Source organism: Thamnophis sirtalis, unplaced genomic scaffold, assembly GCF_051295495.1.
Source record: "Thamnophis sirtalis isolate CommonGarterSnake01/CBP01778 unplaced genomic scaffold, rThaSir2_p1.2 scaffold_15, whole genome shotgun sequence".
Taxonomy (NCBI): Eukaryota; Metazoa; Chordata; class Lepidosauria; order Squamata; family Natricidae; genus Thamnophis; species Thamnophis sirtalis.
The window spans coordinates 32,846,014-32,867,749 of NW_028261395.1; the positions used below are offsets into that span (position 1 = coordinate 32,846,014).

A 21,736-nucleotide genomic window follows, 5' to 3' on the forward strand; every position below is an offset into this window, starting at 1 on the left:
CTCCTTGCTTAAGTTTCTGTTTCCAAACAGCCCTCAATGGCTGACTTAGTTGCTATGCCTATTCATTGGCTGACCTTGTTACCATGTCTCTGCCAGTTAATGAATATTCTGACAGGCGAATGTGGGTGTTTGATGGTATCTTTGAAGGATGTCAGCCATTCCAATTGCCTTTTGCAATTGACTGATGGTGATTTTGTCAATTCCGATGATGGTGTTCAAGTGGTGCTCCAGTTTTTTGGGAATTGCACCAAGGTGCCTTTGACTATCGATGCCTATCTTCTTGATCCTTCTCCAACTTGATAGTCATCCAGACTGGGGTTTATCAAATCACTGATTATTCAAGCGTCAGTGGGATCTCATACACTCTGACCTGATTAAAAAGCAAATTTTGATCACGCGGAAAGCCTTGATTTGCAAAATTTATGAAGCATCTCACCCCAGGGGCTGCCGATGATGTACAGAATCCAGAATTATCATATTTAAATAATCATAAGCAATAATAAAATGGTAATGATATGATTTTCCTCTGGCTGCTTAATCCACCAAAGAATTAACATAGCTAATGTTGTCCATTCATATCCTATCCATTTTCCTTCCATCAGAACATTCAGATGAACTCCCGTAAAAACTGTGAAGGAAGCATGTAGTTATATTTTTACACTACTAATCCAATTTTTCCTGTGGGAAAAAAAATCAAATGTTTCTGGTTTTTTGGGTGTTTCCCTTTCAACCTCTAGGTCGTGGTGCAAGGTATCCCGGAAGTATCTCGTGCCGTCATTCATATCGATGAACAGAGTGGGAAGGAAAAGTACAAATTGTTGGTGGAAGGGGACAACTTGAGAGCTGTCATGGCCACTCATGGGGTCAAAGGAACCAGAACAACATCGAACAACACTTATGAGGTAACACAACACAAGAGGGGATAAATAGGTAGAACACAGCAGTTAAAAAGGGGGTCCTAATATGTCACATTACTGCTTAGTTCAAATCTTGCTTCTTCTGTGAAGTGACTTTTTAGTACTAAAGTAAGCCCTTTATTTAAGCGTGGTGCCTTGTCCATGATATAGTCCTAATATAGGTATTGTAGGGTCTGTGTAAGGATGATAGTAAGATCATATTGCGAATGATTCTGAACATACTGATGGGGAAAAACAAGACTTCCCTCTTTGTATGAAGGCATAAAGAGTCATATACTGTATATACAGAGCCAGTTTGGTCTAATAGCAATAGCATTTATATACCGCTTCATGGTGCTTTACAGCCCTCTCTAAGGCGGTTTACAGAGTCAGTCTATTGCCCCCAACAATCTGGGTCCTCATTTTGCCCACCTCAGAAGAATGGAAAGCTGAGTCAACCTTGAGCCTGATGAGATTCGAACTGCCAACTTGCATGCAGACAGCAGTCAGCAGAAGTAGCCTGCAGTACTGCACTCTAACCACTGTGCCACCGTGGCTCAAATGCAGTGGCCCCCAACCTTTTGGGCACCAGGGACCCGTTCCATGGAGAGAGGCTGCCTGCATCCTACGGATGGGGCTTCGCTTGTTTGCGCAGACTGGTTTCTGGCATGCCAAGGTCGGGTGCCGGTCCACAGACCAGAGCTTGGGGCCAGAATGGTTAAGGCACCAAGCTAGAAACTGGGAGACAGTGAGTTCTAGTCCCACTTTAGCCAATTGGGGAATTTGGGCTAATCACACTCTCTCAGCCCAATCCACCTCACAGGGGTATGGTTACGGGCAAAATAGGAGGAGGAATGTGTTGGATATGTCTCCCATCAGGGGATGGGTGGGTGGGTGGGTGGGTGGGTGGATGGATGGATGGATAGAGAGATAGAGAGTTGGAGAGAGAGAGGTGGAGAGATGATGAATATAGACAGACAGACAGACAGACAGATAGATAGATAGATAGATAGATGGATAGATGATATAGATAGATGATGATAATAGATAGATGATAGATAGATAGATAGATAGATAGATAGATAGATAGATAGATGATAGATAGATAGATAGATAGATAGATAGATAGATAGATAGATAGATAGATAGATAGATAGATAGATAATTTACTTCTTTATATATTTCTCTGGTATATCTATCAGATATGCCATAGAAATGTGTAAAGAAGTGAATATAATTGGGTTGGAGAACAGAGAAAATTGAATAAGGATTTTTCCATTTCATTAAGACAACATAAATTAATCTTCCAGGTTGAGAAAACCTTGGGCATTGAGGCTGCACGAACCACTATTATCAGTGAAATCCAATATACTATGGTAAACCACGGAATGAGTATTGATCGGAGGCATGTCATGCTGTTGTCGGACCTAATGACCTACAAGGTTTGGGAATTTTTTCCCCTCCATTATTGTATAAAATTACTCATTCTTTCACCTCTCACTCTGAAAAATATATAAACAAAGACAAATGCTAAGAAAAGTTTAGCAATAATGAGTATGAGATTTGGGCAGGGGCCCTTATCTTTAAGATAGGAGAATTTTTAAGTGGGAGAATGCCTTCCATTGAGGACCTGTGTATTACATGAGCCAGAAAGAGGGTTGAGGAAATATCTATAGACCCCTCACATCCTGGACATAAACTGTTTCAACTCCTCCCCCTGCATCCCTGCTATAGGGCATTGCAAGCCAAAACAATTACACCCAGGGACAGTGTCAGGGTTCCAAGTAACAGCCCTAACTAAAGAAGACTCCGAGGCTTGGGTTTCCTCAAAGTTCCATTTTGTTAGAGATGTCATATTGGCACATCTGGGAAAACCCGAATCTGAAAATTTCCAGATTTTCCCCACCCAACTGAAAGTCCAAGTCCCTGGCCAGCACCCACATGTCTGTCACATTGTCCAGTCAAACACCGTCCAAAACTGGAGATGCCTTCCAGTCACACCATTGCAGCTGCAGGGCAAGGTGTCCTTGACTCTCTGAGAAAGGAATTTAATTTTGACTATACCCCACTGCATATAATCCCTGTTTCCCACAGCAATAAATGTGGCAGGCCTGAAGGCCCAATGCAAAAGATGGCTTCCAGGCCTGACGGACAGTTTTCCCCCCTGTTCTATCACTGTGCTGAACACTTAATTCCCACAGCATTGTCTTAGGTCTAAAGGTATTTTACCTATGTAGTAGGCTGTGTTGATATTATCTTTCCATCATTTCATTTTTCCTAATACCTTCTCCTATTGGTGTCTATGATTTATCCCTTGTTGTATCTTATGATTAATGGTTGTAACTATGATCTGTGATCTGTCACATGTACACTGAGAGCTTATGCACCAGAGACAAATTCCTTGTGTGTCCAATCTCACTCTCCCCATAAAGAATGAGATGCCTCTCAGTCACATCCCTCCAATTGCAGGGTAGGATGACCTTGACTAGAAATGTTATTTTGACTATATCTAACCCACTCCATATATATCTAACCCACTCCATATAATCCCTCCCAGTTTCCCACAGCAATAAATGTGGCAGGCGTCAGGCCTGCAACCATCTTTTCTTTTAGATCTTTGGCATGCCACACTTTCTATTATTCTACTATGCATTTTCTATTATGGGAAAATGGGAGGGGGGATTGTACACAGTTAGATGTGATGTAGCCATAACAAAATTCTTTCTAGAAAGCCAAGGTCATCCTTTGTCTCTGCACCTGACCAGAACTGAATGGGTGGAACTGCCAGCATGGCAGTGGAAGGTTGGACCATATGATGGACCTGTGGGTGTGGGGGCAAGATCTTGAACTTTCAAGTGGGTGGGGAAAATTGGGAAGCTTTCAGATTTGGGTTTTCCCAGATGTGCCAACATGGCTCTCTTAATAAATTGGACCTTTGAGCAATACTTTGCCTCAGACTGTAATTTAATTTTGGATGCTATTTGGAACCCTGACAGTAGGCCTGAAGGCCCAAAGAAAAAGATGGCTTCCAGGCTTAACAGAGCATTGCAAATCTTGCCAGTTTTTTTCCCTGGTTACCTATTCGGCCAATTCTCTAGTAATGTTAATAGCTTTTTCTCCCCTCTTTTGGGATAAAGGGTGAAGTTCTGGGAATTACTAGATTTGGGCTGGCCAAAATGAAAGAGAGCGTCTTGATGCTTGCTTCCTTCGAAAAGACAGCCGACCATCTCTTCGACGCTGCATACTTTGGTCAGAAGGATTCAGTGTGTGGTAAGTATTTGTAGGTTCGTTTAAGGTTCAGTCAGGGTGTTCGCCCAGCCATTAGGTACGTTTCTATAAATCGGTTGTGTCTTTTATGTAAAATCAATTGAAGTCCTCGAGTAGAGTGAAAAAATATATAAAAGACGGCCTTTTCTGCTCAGCCCCCCCCCCCCAATATTACCGTATTTTTTGCTCCATAAGACACACTTTTTTTATCTCCCAGAAGTGGGTGGGAATGTATGTGAGTCTTATGGAGCGAATATTGCCGAAGCCCTGATCACCCGCCTCCATGCACCCCATTTTCAGCTTCCATGCACCCCATTTTTGGCATCTGCTCCCCCTTTTTCAGCCTCCGCGTGCATCTCATTTCGGCATCAGCACACCCCATTTTTAGCCTTTGTGCGCCCCTTTTTTGGCCTCCAAAAACGGGACCTGCGGAGGCCAAAAATGGGACATGTGGAGGCCAAAAACATGGCACACAGAGGCTGAAAACACGGGATACACAGTGGCCGAAAACATGATGTGCAGAGGCCAAAAACGGGAGTGCATTTTATGGTCAGGTGCATTTTGTAGTGCAAAAAAATACAGTAAGTCTATTCTCTTGACTTTTCCAATGTGGTACAATAAGGTAATGAGTTTTTTAAAAAGAAAAAAAGTCTATACAGTGGTATACCTCGGTACTCTTTGTTTATTGGTTCTAGGAGGTGTGAGGAGTACCAAAAAACGATGAGTACTAAACAGATTTTTCCCACAAGGAATAATGTAGTGAGTCACAAAGGCAGGCAACGTCGACAAATTAAGGAGAAACTTTCGTAACAGTGAAGACAGTTAACCAGTGGAACAACTTGCCTTCAGATGTTGTGGGTGCTTCATCACTGGAAGTTTTTAAGAAGAGACTAGACAGTCACATGTCTGAAATGGTATAGGGTCTCCTGCTTGAGCAGGGGGCTGGACTAGAAGACCTCCAAGGTCCCTTCCAGCTTCTATGCTATTCTATCCTATTCTATTCTGCATTCTGCTCTATTCTTATTCCCTATTCTATTGTATTCTATTCCTATTCCAAAGTTCTAGCTTCTCCATTGAGTACCAAACAAACGATGAGTACCAGGCCAAAATTTTCACGTCATAATGCGTTGAGTACCAGATTCGATGACTTTCAAAGCAAACTGGTACCACTGTATGTGGATTTATTTTATTGATATTGTATGAGGTTTTTATTTTTTTTTATTTTTGCTGGCAGGGGTTAAAAGATACAGCTTGAAAAGTTTGCAAGCCCAAGAAAGGGTTACAAGTTTGAGGCGCAGCCTGCAGGCCATTGTTAATTAAATAAATAAAAAATTCTAATTCAGAATAACTCTGTTATCAAAACTGGTGAAGATCTCCCCATGCTCCTTGTGCAGTCTGTACCAATCAGGAAACGTCAATAGGCTGAAGACCTTCATATATTCCTGTGTCTGAACATTACATTCTTGATAGCACATTGAAAACATCTGATTTAGGTTTAATGCAGGAGAGAGCTGGAAGGGACCTCAGAGGCCTTGTAGTCCAATCCCCTGCTCGAGCAGGAGACCCTATACCATTTCAGACTAATGGTTGTCCAGTCTCTTCCTAAAAACCTCCAATAATGAGGCACCCACAAAAGGAAAGCTGTTCCACTGGTTAATTGTCCTCATGGGTAGGAAATTCCTCCTTAGTTCCAGTTTGCTTCTCTCTTGGGTTAGTTTCCATCCATTGTTTCTTGTCTTGCACTCTGGTGCTTTTGCAAAATAGGTTGACCCCTTCTTTGTGGCAGCCCCTCAAATACTGGAATACTGCTATCCTGTCACCCACTAGACCTTCTTTTCTCTATCTAGCCATACCCAAATCTAATGAGAAGAGGTTAGATGGCTTTATTCCAAGATTCCAAAATGCAGTTTGTGACACTCCTCTAATGCCTACCTTACGATTCATTGATAGCGGAGTTGTTTTACAGTAAATCACAACATTCAATAGGATGCATGTGGTTGTTTTAAAGCAGCCGTGTTTCATCCCATTATTATTATTATTATTATTTCATCCTGCGTGAGTTGGGCAGCCGGGTCAAACTGTTTAATAAATAAACAATTAAACATAGAAAAGCTGGGTGCACAACTTTTTCTTTTCTTTTCTTTTCTTGATGTTCTACAGGTGTTTCTGAATGCATCATTATGGGCATCCCGATGAACATCGGAACGGGACTGTTCAAGCTGCTGCATAAAGCTAATAAGGAAGCTGTTCCACCAATGCGGCCTTTAATTTTTGATAACCCTGATTTCCACATCGCCCTTCCATCATAGTAGCAGCACCAACGAATAACTGTATGGTGTGTGTGTATATGTCTGTCTGTCTGTCTGTGTGTGGGTGTGTGTGTGTGTGTGTGCATTAATGGTAACATACCGTATTTTTTAGACTATAACATGCATTTTTCCCCCTCCTAAAAGAAGATGAAAATTTGATATACTGAATGTAGCCCCACCCACCCGCCGGCCCCGACCCTTCAGCCATTTTCAGCCTCCGCATGTCGTGTTTTAGACCCGTTCCAGGCTGCAGGGATCACCACAGACCATTGCTGTTGATCACCGTCTCTGTGCATCACATTTTTGGCCTCCATGCATTGCGTTTTTGGCCTCCACATGCCCTGGTTTTGGTCTCTGCGCATCGCGTGTTTGGGCAGTTCAGGGCAGTGGGGATTGGCAGTGATCCCCGCCGCCTGGAACCATCAAAAAACTAAGGTGCGTCTTATACTCTGAAAATACGGTAAATTGGTGTGTGCTTTTCAAATAGGGGGTTGGTTGGTTGGTTGGTTGGTTGGTTGGTTGGTTGGTTGGTTGGTTGGTTGGTTGGGTTGGGTTGGGTTGGGTTGGGTTGGGTTGGGTTGGGTTGGTTGGTTGGTTGCTTGCTTGCTTGCTTGGTTGCTTGGTTGCTTGGATGGATGGATGGATGGATGGATGGATGGATGGATGGATGGATGGATGGATGGATGGATGGATGGATGGATGGATGGAAGAAATATGCAACTTGATCAGCCAGTGGAACAGAAAGTTGCACTTGTAGAACTTACGATGTAAATAGGTTATAAGCAAATGTCTATTTAAGAGTCAAAGTAAGGAGGTAACCTGCATGAACCAGAATCCAGAAGCAAGTATATTTATGCTTTGGGTTTTTTTTCCCCATCCAAAAAATGTAAAAAGTTTTATGGACCTTGAAATCTAGGATTCTATTGCTGTAGATGTGAATAAAGAGACTTTTTTTACCACGATTAAATGGAGGGAGAGGTGCATTTTACTGGGTAAACCTTTTACATTCTTTTATAAAGTTAATTATAGTGAAGTGTCATATTAGATTATACACCAACACAGATACATATATAGCAGCGATGACAAGGTAAAGGAACCTAAAACTTATATCTGTGATAATTAAAAACGAAGAAAGATTTGGGGGAAATTATAAACAGAACAACATCCCAGGGTTTGACTACACTGCTCTGCTGCTTTCTTCCTTGCTTCTGTCAGCATTCAAATTAATTCATTTTTTACAAACGTATACCATGATTTCATTGCTGCAAATCCTATATGCATTTCTTCTCAGTATTGTATAAATATTTTAACTAATTCCTATATTTGGGGGAAAAACACCACACAATTGTTAATATCTTGGTAGATTCCAAATGTTAGGAATTTAGACACAAGAATATTATAAACAAATCCTTTATTATAGCTCCAGATCAGCATTATCTGCAGCGTCATACAAAAGATAAAATACAATTAAAGAAATTACTATACGGGATCACATGATTGCAGGATTAAATGTGATTATCCAGAATCTTATCTTGCTAATCCTTCTATTAAACCGTTGAGGAAATCCATATAATTGAAGTAATAGAGATAAGGAAAAAGGACCAAGCTGTGCAAAAGACACAATCCTTAAGTCAGAAATGTTTTCATCTGTTTGTCATGCTGCCATCTCCTCCTTTTAGATTAGGGCCCTTCAACCTTCCTGACATTATGGACATTCTCATAAAATTGTGCAGTTTTGTAGATCTTCAGAAGACGTCGACAAAATTTCTTCAGCCAGGAAAATTTTGGTCACTGCAGAATTTTGTCTCTGAATGATACCTAAAGGAACGCAAGGAAAAATAAATTCATTTTCTGTAGATTCAATTGATATATGGGGTTTTTTTGTGAAGGTGTGAAGATTCTGAAAACTTTGCTGAGTTTCTGCACCAACCTACTTACTGAACATAGATGAGCTGCTATTATTTGTCTTATAAATCTGCAAAAGGAGATTGTTATTTCACAGTGGTTAGAGTGCAGTACTGCAGGCTCCTTCAGTTGATTGCTAGCTGCAGTTCAGTTCAAATCTCACCAGCTCAAGGTTGACTCAGCCTTCCATCCTTCCGAGATCGGTAAAATGACCCAGATTTTGTGGGGGCAATAGGCTGACTCAGTAAATCACTTAGAGAGGGCTCTAGAGCACTGTAAAGATAAGTCTAAGTGCTATTACCTCAGCTTTCCATCCTTCTGAGGTCGGTCGAATGAGGATTGTTGGGGACAATAGGCTGACTCTAAACCGTTTAGAGAGGCCTGTGAAGCGGTATATAAGTCTTAAGTGCTATTGCTATTGCTATTTTGTTAGCAGTATCCAGGTTGAACAAAAATGCTGTTAGCAACCAGCTACTCTGTTCTGTTTTGCATCACCATTTCATCCTTTTCTCCTCAAATCGTTTTATCCTCCGCACACTTGACTAGTAGCATTCTTGTTTGCATAATACAGGATGGACCTGATATTTCGGTCTAAGTTTTTGTTTACTGATGTGCCCGTTATATTTAGCATCTCTTTTCCAGTCCTTATTCTTCAAAGTGCACTTTTCCACCTTGTGACTCCAAGGTTGCGCCAATGCAAAGAGACAACAATTCCCTACAGCACTTACATCAAACAGAGCACACTGGGACTGAGTTTAAGTCAGCCGTACATTGAATTCAATCCCTTTAGGACAATCTTGTCCCTGAGCTTGGACGGGAGTGGGGAGAACCCACTGCATCGTGAGCTGGGATATGACAGCCATCACCGTGATGACCTTGGACATTTGGGTAGAGATGGCCTCCTGCGGTGAGGAAATGAGAACTGGACTTTGCTCTAACGTTTCTGGGTCCCCGAAGATACTGCAGCTTGACTTGTGTGGGAAAAGAGGGGGGGGTGTTAAATAAGACAAATTGGCTAAACCACCTGAGATTCGCTGGTAGGACCACCACAAAATGGTGGCTTTGCAATCCATCCCTTTGCAGCCTTGGGGGATGATGGCCAGTCTAGAGAAAAGGAGGACTAAGGGCAGGGATTTGCAACCTTAAACACTCAAAAGAGCCATTTGGACCCATTTCCCACAGAAAATAAAACACCAGGAGCCACAAAATCTGGGTGGGAGTGGCCAATTTGACATCACTCACTCCCACCCAGTCATATGACATACACCTGAGCCATGCCTACCCAGGTTTTGTGGCTCCAGGTGTTTTCTGTGGGAAACGGCTCTCCCTCCATCCCTCCCCCCCTCTCTCTCTCCTTCCCTCTCTCTCTCTCTCCTTCCCTCTCTCTCCCTCTCTCTCTCTCCCTCTCCCTCCCTCCCTCCCTCCCTCTCTCTCTCTCTCTCTCTCTCTCTCTCTCTCTCTGTCAATTTATTTTCCAAAGCACCAGAAGGCAAGACAAGAAACAATAGATGGAAACATAATACGGTTGCAAGATGGGATAATTTACAGTATTTCGGTGTCAGTATATATTCAGGTGTGGTATAGTTTTTCATGTTTTCTTATAGCTCTTCATGTTTCATGCATCCAGTTTTCGTCACCACGTTACAAAAAAGAGATGTTGAGACTTTGGAAAAAGAGCAGAGAAGAGCAACTAAGATGATCAAACGCCCTGAGATTAAAACATGAAGAACGGCTGCAGGATTTAAATATGGCCAGTCTGGAGAAAAGAAGGACTAGGGTGGGGACATCATAGCAGTCTTCTAGTATTTGAGGGGCTGCCACAAAGAGGGAGTCAAATTATTCTCCAAAAAACCTGAGGGCAGGACAAGAAGCAATGGATAGAAACTAATCAAGGAAAGAAGCAACCTGGAATTAAGGAGAAACTTCCCAAGAGTAAGGACAAATAACCAGTGGAACGGCTTGTCACCAGAAGTTGTGGGTGTTTCATCACTGGAAGTTTTTAAAAAGAAACTGGACAGCCACCTGTCCGTAATGGTATTGAACCTGGGTACTTGAGAGACCGCCTGCTGCCAATTACCTCCCAAAGACCCATTAGATCACACAGAGTAGGCCTCCTCCTGGTTCTGCCTACCAGCCAATGTCATCTGGCCACTACCCGGGGGAGGGCCTTCTCTGTGGCGGCTCCGGCCCTTTGGAACGAGCTCCACGCAGAGATTCGGACCCTCACCCCTCTCCAGGCCTTCCGAAAAGCCGTTGAAACCTGGCTGTGTCGGCAGGCCTGGGGTCGATGAGTTCCCTTCCCCTCTCGAATCGTGTGGCTGTTGGTTGTTTTTTAAATGCCCTGTACTTTTGTAGTTTTTGTGTTTTTCCCTTCCCCTCCTTCGGGTTTGTGCGCCGCCCTGAGTCCCGCCGGGAATAGGGCGGCATATAAATAAAATGAAACTCGAAACTCGAAATGGTATAGGTGAGGGTCTCCTGCTTGAGCAGTGGGTTGGACTTGAAGATCTCCAAGGTCCCTTCCAGCTCTATTCTGATTTATTGGAAAGGAAGAAAGACTTTATGGGACATGCTACATGGCGTCTCTGTTTATTTTCTTCATTGTCGTTTGATTTCAAGCCGTTGCTGCGCACTCCAGCCCCTCGGGCGAAAGCTGGATCAAGTATTAAAGAAAAGATAAACACAACTGCCGGTAGATTATTTTGAATGTATTAGCATGACTTGGGGCCTTGGTTCAAATTAATCTCTCGTCCCTAAGGTGTTGCCTGCTGCATCATCTTGCCAACAGTCTTTGCAAGCAACGGTCTATGCAAAACTTGAATTATATTTTTTCTTGCTTCTCAGTTGACTTTCACATTTAAATCATGTCAGCTTATACTGCTCTGTGCCAAAGTATATCTGGAAGAGGAGCAACACCTAATCCTTTCCTCTAATTCTGCTCGTATTTATTTGCATAGCAGTTGCCCTGAAGTTATGTATTGTTATTATTTTTTAACGGTGCAAGTAATTTATCAGCAAATGAAATGGCACTTTCCCAGAGAATTCTGAGGAGGCGGGGGAGAGAACAAATCTCCACTTGACCTTGTTGGAAGAAATGTCCATCTGCATTCAGTTCCAAGTGGGGAGAAAGACACTGAAAACATGGAGGCTGATTGAAAGGATGGTTTTATTAATGGACAGGACCACATGGTTTGAGATCCTTGGCAAAAAGGTACATGGGTAAGAGAGAGAGAGATTTATACCCTCTTTTTGGCTTTTAATTTGAGCTGTTGTGGGGCCATGCAGGAGTAACTTTGTAGTTTGTCTTTTGAGTCCCAGGCTTGGTTAACTTTTGCTGGGTGATGATGTAATGCAGAGGGTGATGCAATGAAGAGGGTAATAATTCCTATTATGGCTGAGGGCTCATCCTACCTTTGTTGGATCTTGGGTGAGGGCATTTGCTTATGAATAGATCTAGCTACTCTGTTTCCCAGAAAATAAGACCTCCCTGAATAATAAGCCCTATCAAGCTTTTGAGCACATGCGCTAAAATAATCCCTCCCCAAAAAATAAGCCCTCCCAGAAAATATTGCAACACAACAGCAGCCATGAGGTGACCATGCTCGTCATCTCCTGCACCTCAAAAATAATAAGACCTCCCCGAAAATAAGGGCAAGCGCTTATTTTCAGGGGTCAATTTTCGGGGAAATATGGTATCTTTATCTCTGACAGAAGTGCTGACTTCTGCTGTGGGCTATTAAGAGTGAGTCTGCTTCCTGCCTTTAAAAAAAAATTCTCATCCAGGGAAATATAATATTCTGCTTTTTAATATTTCTTTGAATATTTCATTCTTCTAGGAGAGGGGTGGGTGTGAACTTCCTACCGCCTTTTCTATGAGGGTCCTAGAGCAGACACAGACAAAATCTGTCCTAAAATGTCCTCTTTGACCAGGGAATAAGTTTCCAGTGGCTTTCGTGGGTAGTAAAGTCTAGAGTGAGAGATGAAACAATTCTTCCTGTTTTAAAATTGAGATAAGTAACAACGGTCTACTGTAGAATTTTTCTCAGCTGCGGTTAATATCTACAACCACTATACTGAACTTAATCAGCAAAATCTAAATCTTTGCACACTGTGGTCATTCCTAAAATGAAAGTGGCTTTTTTTTTTTTTGCAAAGTCATATAATAACACAGATAATATTTTCCAAAACAAAAACCAGGCTTTTTAAGTTGTCTAATCAGTTATATAATAAACTTATATAACATTTAAATGTTAGCCGTATAGAACACTGGGGCAATTTCTAATGGTTTTGTTGATTTTAAAACAAAATAAAAACTACAAACTAATATGGAGTAAGGGAAAGGGGGGGAGGAGGAGGAGAAGGAGGAGGAGAAGAAGAAGGAGAAGAAGAAGAAGAAGAAGAAGAAGAAGAAGAAGAAGAAGAAGAAGAAGAAGAAGAAGAAGAAGAAGAAGAAGAAGAAAAAAACAGTAAAAGAAAAGGGGGAAAGAAAAATAGGAAAAAGATGTACTAGAACATTTGGAGGTGTTCCAAATGCGATGCCTACGCACCATAAGCGGGCTCAGTCTACATGATCGGAAAACAAATGACTATATACGGAAACTGTGCCTGAACCAACCAACCATCAAAACACTTGTAAGGCGCAACCGAATGCGATGGGCAGGGCACGTTTGGAGAATGAACAGCAACTCCTGGCCCAAAATAACCATTGAAGCACCCGTGCCCAAAACCTGGAAGGTGCATAAGAACGCCCCACGGAAAACATGGATGAAGCTGATTGAAGAAGACCTCTCGCGAATCCATTTTACCATACGAGATGGCAAAACTGCCGCTCAAAATCGCAAACAATGGGTGGCGATGGTTCGGGATGCATGCGACTCTACAGCGAAGGGATTGGCGATGCCGTACCGACGCTAAAGACTCAAGTCAAGTCAAGTCAGTACTAGAACATTTCAAGGAAAAACCCAGGTAGTTCTTTTTATATGACCATTTACATAATAATTACATAAGTTATTTATGTAAGAGATAGGAGATCATTTCAAGGTAGCGTATGGAGGAGGCAAGACAGCTATCTTGAATTTAAAATTAAGAGCTATAGTGCCAGGGTTTTCAAACATTTCCAGACTGGAAATTTCTGGTTCAGTTGTTCTCCTTGATAATTTTTTAAGTAAAGAAAAAAGAAAAGAAAAAACATAGGACAGACGGTGTAAATTTATCGGGAAAGAGAAAAAATGTGACAAAAACATATCTGTCTGCCTGCAAATGGAAATCCATGCTACATCTATCAGAATCGAGATGGAAGAGGCCTTGGAGATCTTCTAGTCCAGCTCCCTGCTCCAGCAGGACACCCTGGCCTATACCATTTCGACACGTGGCTGTCCAGTTCCTTCTTAAAAACCTCCATTGATGGAGCATCCACAACTTCTGAAGGCAAGCTGTTCCACTGGTTAATTGTCCTCACTGTTAGGAAGTTTCTCCTTAATTCCTGGTTGCTTCTCTCCTTGAATAGTTTCCATTCATTGGTTCTTGTCTTGCCTTCTGATGCTTTGGAAAATAAGTTGACCCCCTCTTCTTTGTGGCAGCCCCTCAAAAACTGGAATCCTGCTATCATTTCACCCCCTAGTCCCATGATGGCGAACCTAAGGCACACGTGCCAGAGGTGGCATTCAGAGCCCTCTCTGTAGACACAAGTGCCATCACCAGCTGGTCTTTGCGGATGCCGGAGCGCCGGAAAACAGCATGAAAAACAGCCAAAAAACAGCCCGTTTTTCAGGCTGTTTTCAGGGCATTTTCCGAGCCCTTTTCAGGCTGTTTTTGGCCTGAAAATAGCCAAAAAAAAACGTGTGCTGCGCGTGCCAGAAACCCGAAGACCAGCTGGCTGGCATGTGCACCTGGGAAGATTACACCACCCAGCAAGGCTCAACCAAGCCTGGGATTCAGGACAGCCTACAGAGTTGCCCCTGCATGGCCCCATGGGAGTCTGAGAACCAAGCAGAATACAAGCTCAAATTCAAAAGCTCAGAGAGGGTATAAAACTCAGGCACTCTCAGCATCTCTTCCCTTTTTTGCTTCTTTACCCAACATCTCCTAGGCTTGTGATCCTGTTCGCCATTAAAACCATCTTTCCAAACAGCCACCATGAATCCAGTGTCTTTTCCCCACTTGGAACTGAACCCAGATGGACATTTCTTCCAATAGCCCTAAATCCAGACCGATGAGGAAAAGGACAGAAGGGACTATATCTCACATCGTGTAACTTAAGGAAGTGGTGTGCATTTTATGGATCTGACTAGAAGGAAGGCAATGTCATTATCAATTTGCATCTAACTATTTGGTCTTCAAAATGTAACCTTGAAATGCCTTTGGCTCCCACAGATGCAGCTAAAACAGGAAACAGCTTCCAATCACAGTTGAGGCCATCATGGAAACATGACAGGACAGTCTACGTGGGGCATGATGGAAGTCATTCAAAGACCATTTGAGGGCAGGGGAAACTGAGAGCAATGAATTCAGGCATGTATTGTGGTTTTTATGCTCAGCGTTCAGTTTTTTTTAGGAGACCAATGTAGGCTGGCTTCAGCAGCCTAATGGTGTGTTGGAAGAAATGTTCTTCTGGTTCAGTTCCAAGTGGGGGAAAAGACATTGGAAACATGGAGGCTGCTTGGAAAGATGGTTCAATGGTGGACAGGATCACATGGCTTGAGTTCCTGAACAGAAAAGGGGGATCACATGCTTCCAGATGTTGGGTGATGAAGAAAGGAGAGAGTTCATGGGTTTTTTATACTTCCTGTTCGGCCCCACCTCCCTGTTTCCTGTTTCTCTGTAAGAAATGCATTCTGATTGGTTGTCAGACTCGCGGGGAGAGAGAGGGAGGGGTCTTAGCTAACTTTGTAGGTTGTGTGTCTTATGAGTCCCAAGCTTGCTTGATGCCATGTGAGTTTCTGTATATGGCTAATCCCACTTTTGCTATGTAGAGTAGACTAACTCATGCTTTTTAACGGCCCATTGACAAAGGTGGGGGCTATTAAGAGTGAGTCTGTTTCCTACCTAAAAACATGTTTCTCCATTTCTTATCCAGGGAAAATACAATATTCTGCCTTTTCAATATTTCCCAGGATATTTTATGTATCTAGGAGAGGGATGGGTGCTAACTTCCTACAGCTGAAGACACTCACCTCCCATTCGGAAGGTTGGGAGTTCAATCCTCAGTAGCGGCAGAGGTTTGTCTCGTAGGACACAAAGGAAAAATATCTGCTGTGAACTCCACATAGGCATCAGGAAGGGCATACGGCCAGTAAACTCACAGCTCCATCCAGTCACCATCATTCTACCGTGTATTAAGGGGTTACAGGGATGTAAAGAGGGGGTAATGTGGGCCACCTTCAGTCCAGCTAGACTTGCCCCTGAATGAATACCCCTGATATAGAAGTAAGATCATTGGGTTGGGCACAATTCAGTTCAGCAACATGTAGAGAAATAGCAATTATGACTGCAAGTGGCATTAATTGCGTAGCAGAAGTGTTAGTGAAATCCTGCATAAATAATTGGATTTATTGATATCAAGAATACGAGCAAATGTTGGAAGTGTGAACAGCAGTTAGATAATAAAATAAGGTTGGTCTCCATATGAGCAGGGATGGCACCGTTTCCAGCAGATGGCAATGCTTTATTCCCATGTTCTGGATGTTGTCTTTTGCTGAATATCTAAATATCTCTCCTTTTCCCTTCATTAATACCCAACCAATCTTCTCATGGAGCTGCAAGAGACATTTTCTTCCCATGCCCGTATTATAAATTGTGGCACTTAAAGGTGAGCAAAAGTTGTAGAGTTTCCACAAGCATGGAAGCCATGAAAACATTGGGGAGACGGGGAAGAAAGAGACAGGAGACACCAAAATATATCTAAAGCACATAACCCACTTTGGCTGGTCTTGAAAAAGCAAAAGATCGTTAGATCTGCTAGAACCGTGATAGCAAACCTATGGCACACATGCCACAGGTGGCATGCAGAACCCTCTCTGTGGGCACGTATGTGCGTGCCGGCCACCTGGTCTTCTGATTTCTGGTGCACATATGCGTGCTGGTCACCTGGTCTTCTGGTTTCTGGTGCACGCATGCATGCCGGCCATCCGGTCTTCACGTATGCCAGAGCTCCGGAAATCTGAAGACCAGGTGGCTGGCCAGCTAGTCTTCAGATTTCCAGAGCTCCAACATGCGTGAAGACCAGCTGGCTAGAAGATCAGGTTGCCAGCACACGCATGTGCACTGGCCAGCTGGTCTTTTGAGTTTCTGGGGCTCTGGTGCACACAAAGATCAGCTGGCTGGCATGCATGCACGCACCAGAAGACCAGATGACTGATGCGCACATGCACCCAGCCAGCTGATCTTTGAGTTTCTGGGCATCTGGTGCATGCAAATATCAGCTGGCCAGTGCACATGTGCGCACCAGAAACCAGAAGATCAGGTGGCCAGCATGTGCATGCGCATGCGCACCAACCAGCTGGTCTTTGAATTTGTGGGGCTCCGGTGTGTAAATGCTTGCATGCAGGCATACACGTTCTGGTTTGTGCACTCGATGCCAAAAGGTTTCACCATCACTGTGCTAGAACATACTTAGGAAATCTCCAGGAAATCTTGGAGCTGAGAATAGGGCGTTAATTTCCTAGGGAGAAAAAAAAAATATTTCCATACTGTTGCCAAGAAAATGGTATGAATGTGTTCTTAAATCATCAAAAGATAAGCTCCACCATTCAAATGGATGTTACAGTGTCTCCTGTCTGGTTAACATTGTCTTCCTAGCTAATTTAACAGATTAACAGAGTTGGAAGGGACCTTGCAGGTCTTCTAGTCCAACTTCCTGCTCAAGCAGGAGACCTGGCCTACACCATTTTAGGGCAAGTGGCTGTCCAGTCTCTTCTTGAAAGCTTCCATGTTGGATGGTCATCAAAAGCTAAGCTCGACTGGACCTGGATAATGTTTGAATGGGGGCCAGCCGGCAGTCAGCAGAAGTAGCCTGCAGCACTGCATTCTAACTACTGCACCATCACGGCTCCAGTTTTTTTTGAACTCTCCAGATAAGGTGAGGATGGGAGACGACCCACATGTGCTCTGGATCAGCGGTCACCAGCTGGTGGTCCATGGATGAACACTTGTGTTGCTGCAGAGAGTCTCTCCCTTCGGGGTCTTTTTGGGCAGGTCGGAGGGGGGAAGAAATTCCAACTTGGGGTCTGCTTCAGCCTCCTGGTGCGGATCTTTGGGCAAAGGCTGGAGGGAAGTTGCTGCTGGTGGCAAAGAGATGGAGGGCCTCGTTCCAGTGGGACTGCATCATGGCCATGAACCGGCTGAACATCTCAGCCCAGTGAGCCTCCAGGCCAGTACCTGGCTTTGCACTACTGCAGGTCTTTCCTCTGCTTGGAAAGCCTATGCTCATAGTCATCAGTGAGGTGCTTCTGCTGAGCCTCCTTCTAGGTCAGATCCAATCTGAACTGAACTGTTTTGCCAACTCTTTCTCGTAGTGGCTGCTTAGCTCCAATAACTGCTTCCTGCTGAAGCCTTAAGGATTCTCAGCGGGGAGGCGAGGAGTGACTAGCAGGGGAGGGGCAAGTAGAGGCTGGTGAGGTGCCCCCCCATGTAAGTGACACCGAGTTGGCCACACCCACCCAATCACATGACCCTCCCCTAGCCACACACCCCCAGCCTGTCATTAAGCAGATTGTATTAGTGGTCTGCAGGATTTAAAATTATGAATTTAGTGGTCCCCGAGGTCCGAAAGGTTGGTGATCCCTGCTCTGGATGACTGCTCCTCATGAGGGGATCACAGGGCAGCCATCTTCCACAGATTGAATACTGTGCGACATCAGCATTAGTCTTGTCACTCACACCTATAGTGGATGCTTTTAAATCTTTCCAATGATTTGGATGGCAGTATACAGTATATAACAGGATGGTTTTTTTGTTTTCTTCCTTTGATTCTGTAACGTTTAAAAGAAAATACTGCAGGATCCAATCTGAGTCGGTCACCAGGTCCAGAGGTTCAGTCTTCTGAGTTTTTGGACTCGTGCTGGAGCCCATCCTCAGATAACTTCTCTTGCATCATTCTGCGGTATCCAAAAGCTTGGAAGACAAAAATTCTGGTCCCGGTGAACATTCCCAGATTGGATCCTGCAACATTATGCTGGAACACGCCTTTGTTTATGAAAACATTAAAAACTTTTTTGTCCTCATTCTTCCCTTCCCCTGGATAATTATTTTCCAGAAGCATTGGGAAATGATTTCCCCTTTGTGCATGATTTTGGATTTTTGGCTCTCCCCTTTTGGAAATTTCGGTTTCTATGCCTCTTGCCACCCACTGTGGCAAGGTCAGCGTGAACAACCAGACACCTCATAAATAAGTTAAAAACAGGTCATTATGACCCGGTATTTTCAAGCAACTGTCAAGCCCCAGCCAATCGAGTAAATTCATATCCTGGCTCTGAGTGACAAAAAGTTGATGTTTCTAATTTTCCACAAAGCCTTAAGATATGGTTGTGTTGAAGGCATCTTAAGAACATTTAAATTTATCACCAGGACTCCCAGAATAATTATTGTCATGGATCCTAGATGGTATACAGCCATGATGGCCAATCTTTTTTTCCCTTGGGGGCTGAAAGCATGTGTGTGTATGCAATATATGTATGTATGTATGTATGTATGTATGTATGTATGTATGTATGTATATGTATATGTATACATATATATACATATATATACATATATATACATATATATACATATATATATACATATATACATACATACACACACACACACACACACACATATATATATATATATGTAGTATTTGTGCTGATAAATAAATAAAGGGAGACTAGTATAGATCTATTTCAAGCTATTTAGCTCTCATCAGCTAGCCATACCCTTACTGGGATTCGAACCTGGGCTGTATTGCATATTAGGTAGATGTATTAACCACTAAGTCACAGGCTCTGATCCGTTATCAGCTGAGCCAGGGAGAAAGGTATATATTTAAAGTCACAACCCCCGGTATGCCCCAATTATGGGAGCTAACTGCTTCCATTCTCTGTCCATTGGCTAGTCACAAGAGACCATTCAGACAGAAAGCCCAATATTTTACTGTTGCCTTTGTTACATTTGTGTAGTATTTGTGCTGATAAATAAATAAAGTTAGCTTCCTCTCATAATTGGGGCATACATACATACATATACATACATACATACATACATACATACATACATACATACATACATACATACACACACACATACACACACACACACAGAGAGAGAGAGAGAGAGATAGGTCCAGCTAAGCCACGCCCAGACTCCAAGCCATCTGAGTCATCAAAGAGTTCCCATTGGCTGACCTGTTACCATGTCTATTCCAATTCATGAACTCTCATACACTGACAGTGTCTACTCTGTGCCTAGCCTGGTTTTGCAGGTCTTCTAACAAAGCATCCATTGCTAATGTAAGCAAGTCCATCCACCATACTCCTGGTGGCCCTCTTCTTCTTTTTCCTTCTACCTTTCTCAAGATTACATATATAATCAGGGTTTCTTTGATTGAAACTTAATTTTAACAGATTAACAGAGTTGAAAGGGACCTTGCAAGTCTTCTAGTCCAACCTCCTGCTCAAACAGGAGACCCTACACCATTTCAGACAAGTGGCTGTCCATCTCTTCTTGAAAACCTCCAGTGATGAAGCTCCCACAACTTCTAAAGGGAAGCTGTTCCATCGGTTGATTGTTCTCATTTTACTATATGTATCTAAAACAAGAACAATCTTCCCCTGTGCCTGAAGAGAAAAGTTCTCAATAAGTGTGTGCTACGGGTTCTAACATATGCTGGTGAAATATGGACACTAGCCTCACAATTGGCAAAAGCTACAAGTGGTGCAAAGAGCCATGGAAAGATAAACGCTCATCATCACAAAGCAAGATAGAAAGACCACATGGATTAGAGAACAAACAAAAATATACGATGCCATCAAGAGAATGGAAGAACGGAAATGGAAACAGGCTGATGACGTAGCAAGAAGAACTGATGGCAGGTGGAACCAAGGCAGTCATAAAATGGGTCCCACTTGATCAAAAGCATCCACGAAAGAGACCTAAAACAAGATGGATGGATGACATCAAGTATGGCGGGCCCAATTGGCCCATATTGGGACCATATGGGTTGGAAACAACCACTTCATCTTGCAGTGGGTAGAGAAGGGCTAGGATGATGATGTTGAGAAGGACGATGATAGCATCATGGACTTAAATGGGAGTAACTCATGGAGCCAGAATACGAGGTAAAGGTACTGATGTATCATTCTATTTCTATGAATTATATAGTATATAACTGGACAGCCACTTGTGTGGAATGATATAGGGCAGATGGGTAACTTTTTTATCGTGTGCCAATAGCGCGTGCCCACCCACACTCAAACTCCCCCATGGCCCCCGTATATGCACGCACAAACCCCATGCATGCGTGCGCATCTCCCACATGTGCCTAGCCCCCTGTGCATGTGCGGCAGAGACCTGAAAATCAGCTGGCTGGCAGAAAGCATGCGCGCATGCACGGCGGAGCTGAGCTGTGGACGACTGCTCATGTGCCTGCAGAGAGGGCTCTGTATGCCACTTGTGGCATGCATGCCATAGGTTCGCCATCACAGATGTAAGGTCTCCTCCAAGGTCCCTTCCAGCTTGATTGATAAGAACAGAACAACAAAGTTGGAAGGCTCCTTGGAGGTCTTCTAGCCTGACCCCCTGCTTAAGCAAGAAACCCTATTCCAGACAAGTGATTGTCCAGTCTCTTCTTGAAAACCTTTCAGTTTTAACATCCCAGCAGGTGGGGAAGAGGGAAACCGCCCAGCCTCTTGTGCGGCCCAGTTCTGAAGGGACCACAGCCTGGTAGTGGGCCCTGGGGTTGGGGACCCTGGGTGTACGGCAGTGGTGAAATTCATTTTTTTTTACTACCGGTTCTATGGGTGTGGCTTGGTGGGCATGGCAGGGGAAGGATACTGCAAAATCCCCATTCCCTCCCCACTCTGGGGCCAGCCAGTGGTGACATTTGCTGGTTCTCCGAACTACTCAAAATTTCCCGCTACCAGTTCAACAGAACCTGTCAGAACCTGCTAGATTTCACCCCTGGTGTGTGGTCTTCTGGTTGAGCAGGGGGTTGGCCTAGAGCCGTGATGGCGAACCTATGGCACGCATGCCAGAGGTGGCATGCAGAGCCCTATCTGTGGGCACATACGCCGTCGCCAGCTGCTCTTCTAGTTTCTGGCATGCACATGCACTCCGGCCAGCTGGTCTTCCCTGCTGCCAGAGCACCGGAAAACAGCCTGAAAATGT

At 43.6% G+C, this 21,736-nt stretch overlaps 2 protein-coding genes across 2 annotated transcripts in view; one reads left to right on the forward strand and one right to left on the reverse strand.

The window, feature by feature from the left end:
• Positions 1–6,537, forward strand: part of POLR3A (RNA polymerase III subunit A) — a 57,494-nt gene extending 50,957 nt beyond the window's left edge. The window contains exons 28-31 of the mRNA XM_087701794.1: positions 738–902; positions 2,207–2,338; positions 4,034–4,166; positions 6,324–6,537. Coding sequence (XP_087557920.1) covers positions 738–902; positions 2,207–2,338; positions 4,034–4,166; positions 6,324–6,472 — 579 coding nt within the window. The 3' untranslated portion in view covers positions 6,473–6,537. The remainder of the gene's footprint in view (positions 1–737; positions 903–2,206; positions 2,339–4,033; positions 4,167–6,323) is intronic.
• The window catches only part of RPS24 (ribosomal protein S24), a 94,004-nt gene that overhangs the window by 62,662 nt on the left and 9,606 nt on the right, over positions 1–21,736 (reverse strand). The gene's annotated exons all lie outside the window — the stretch shown is intronic.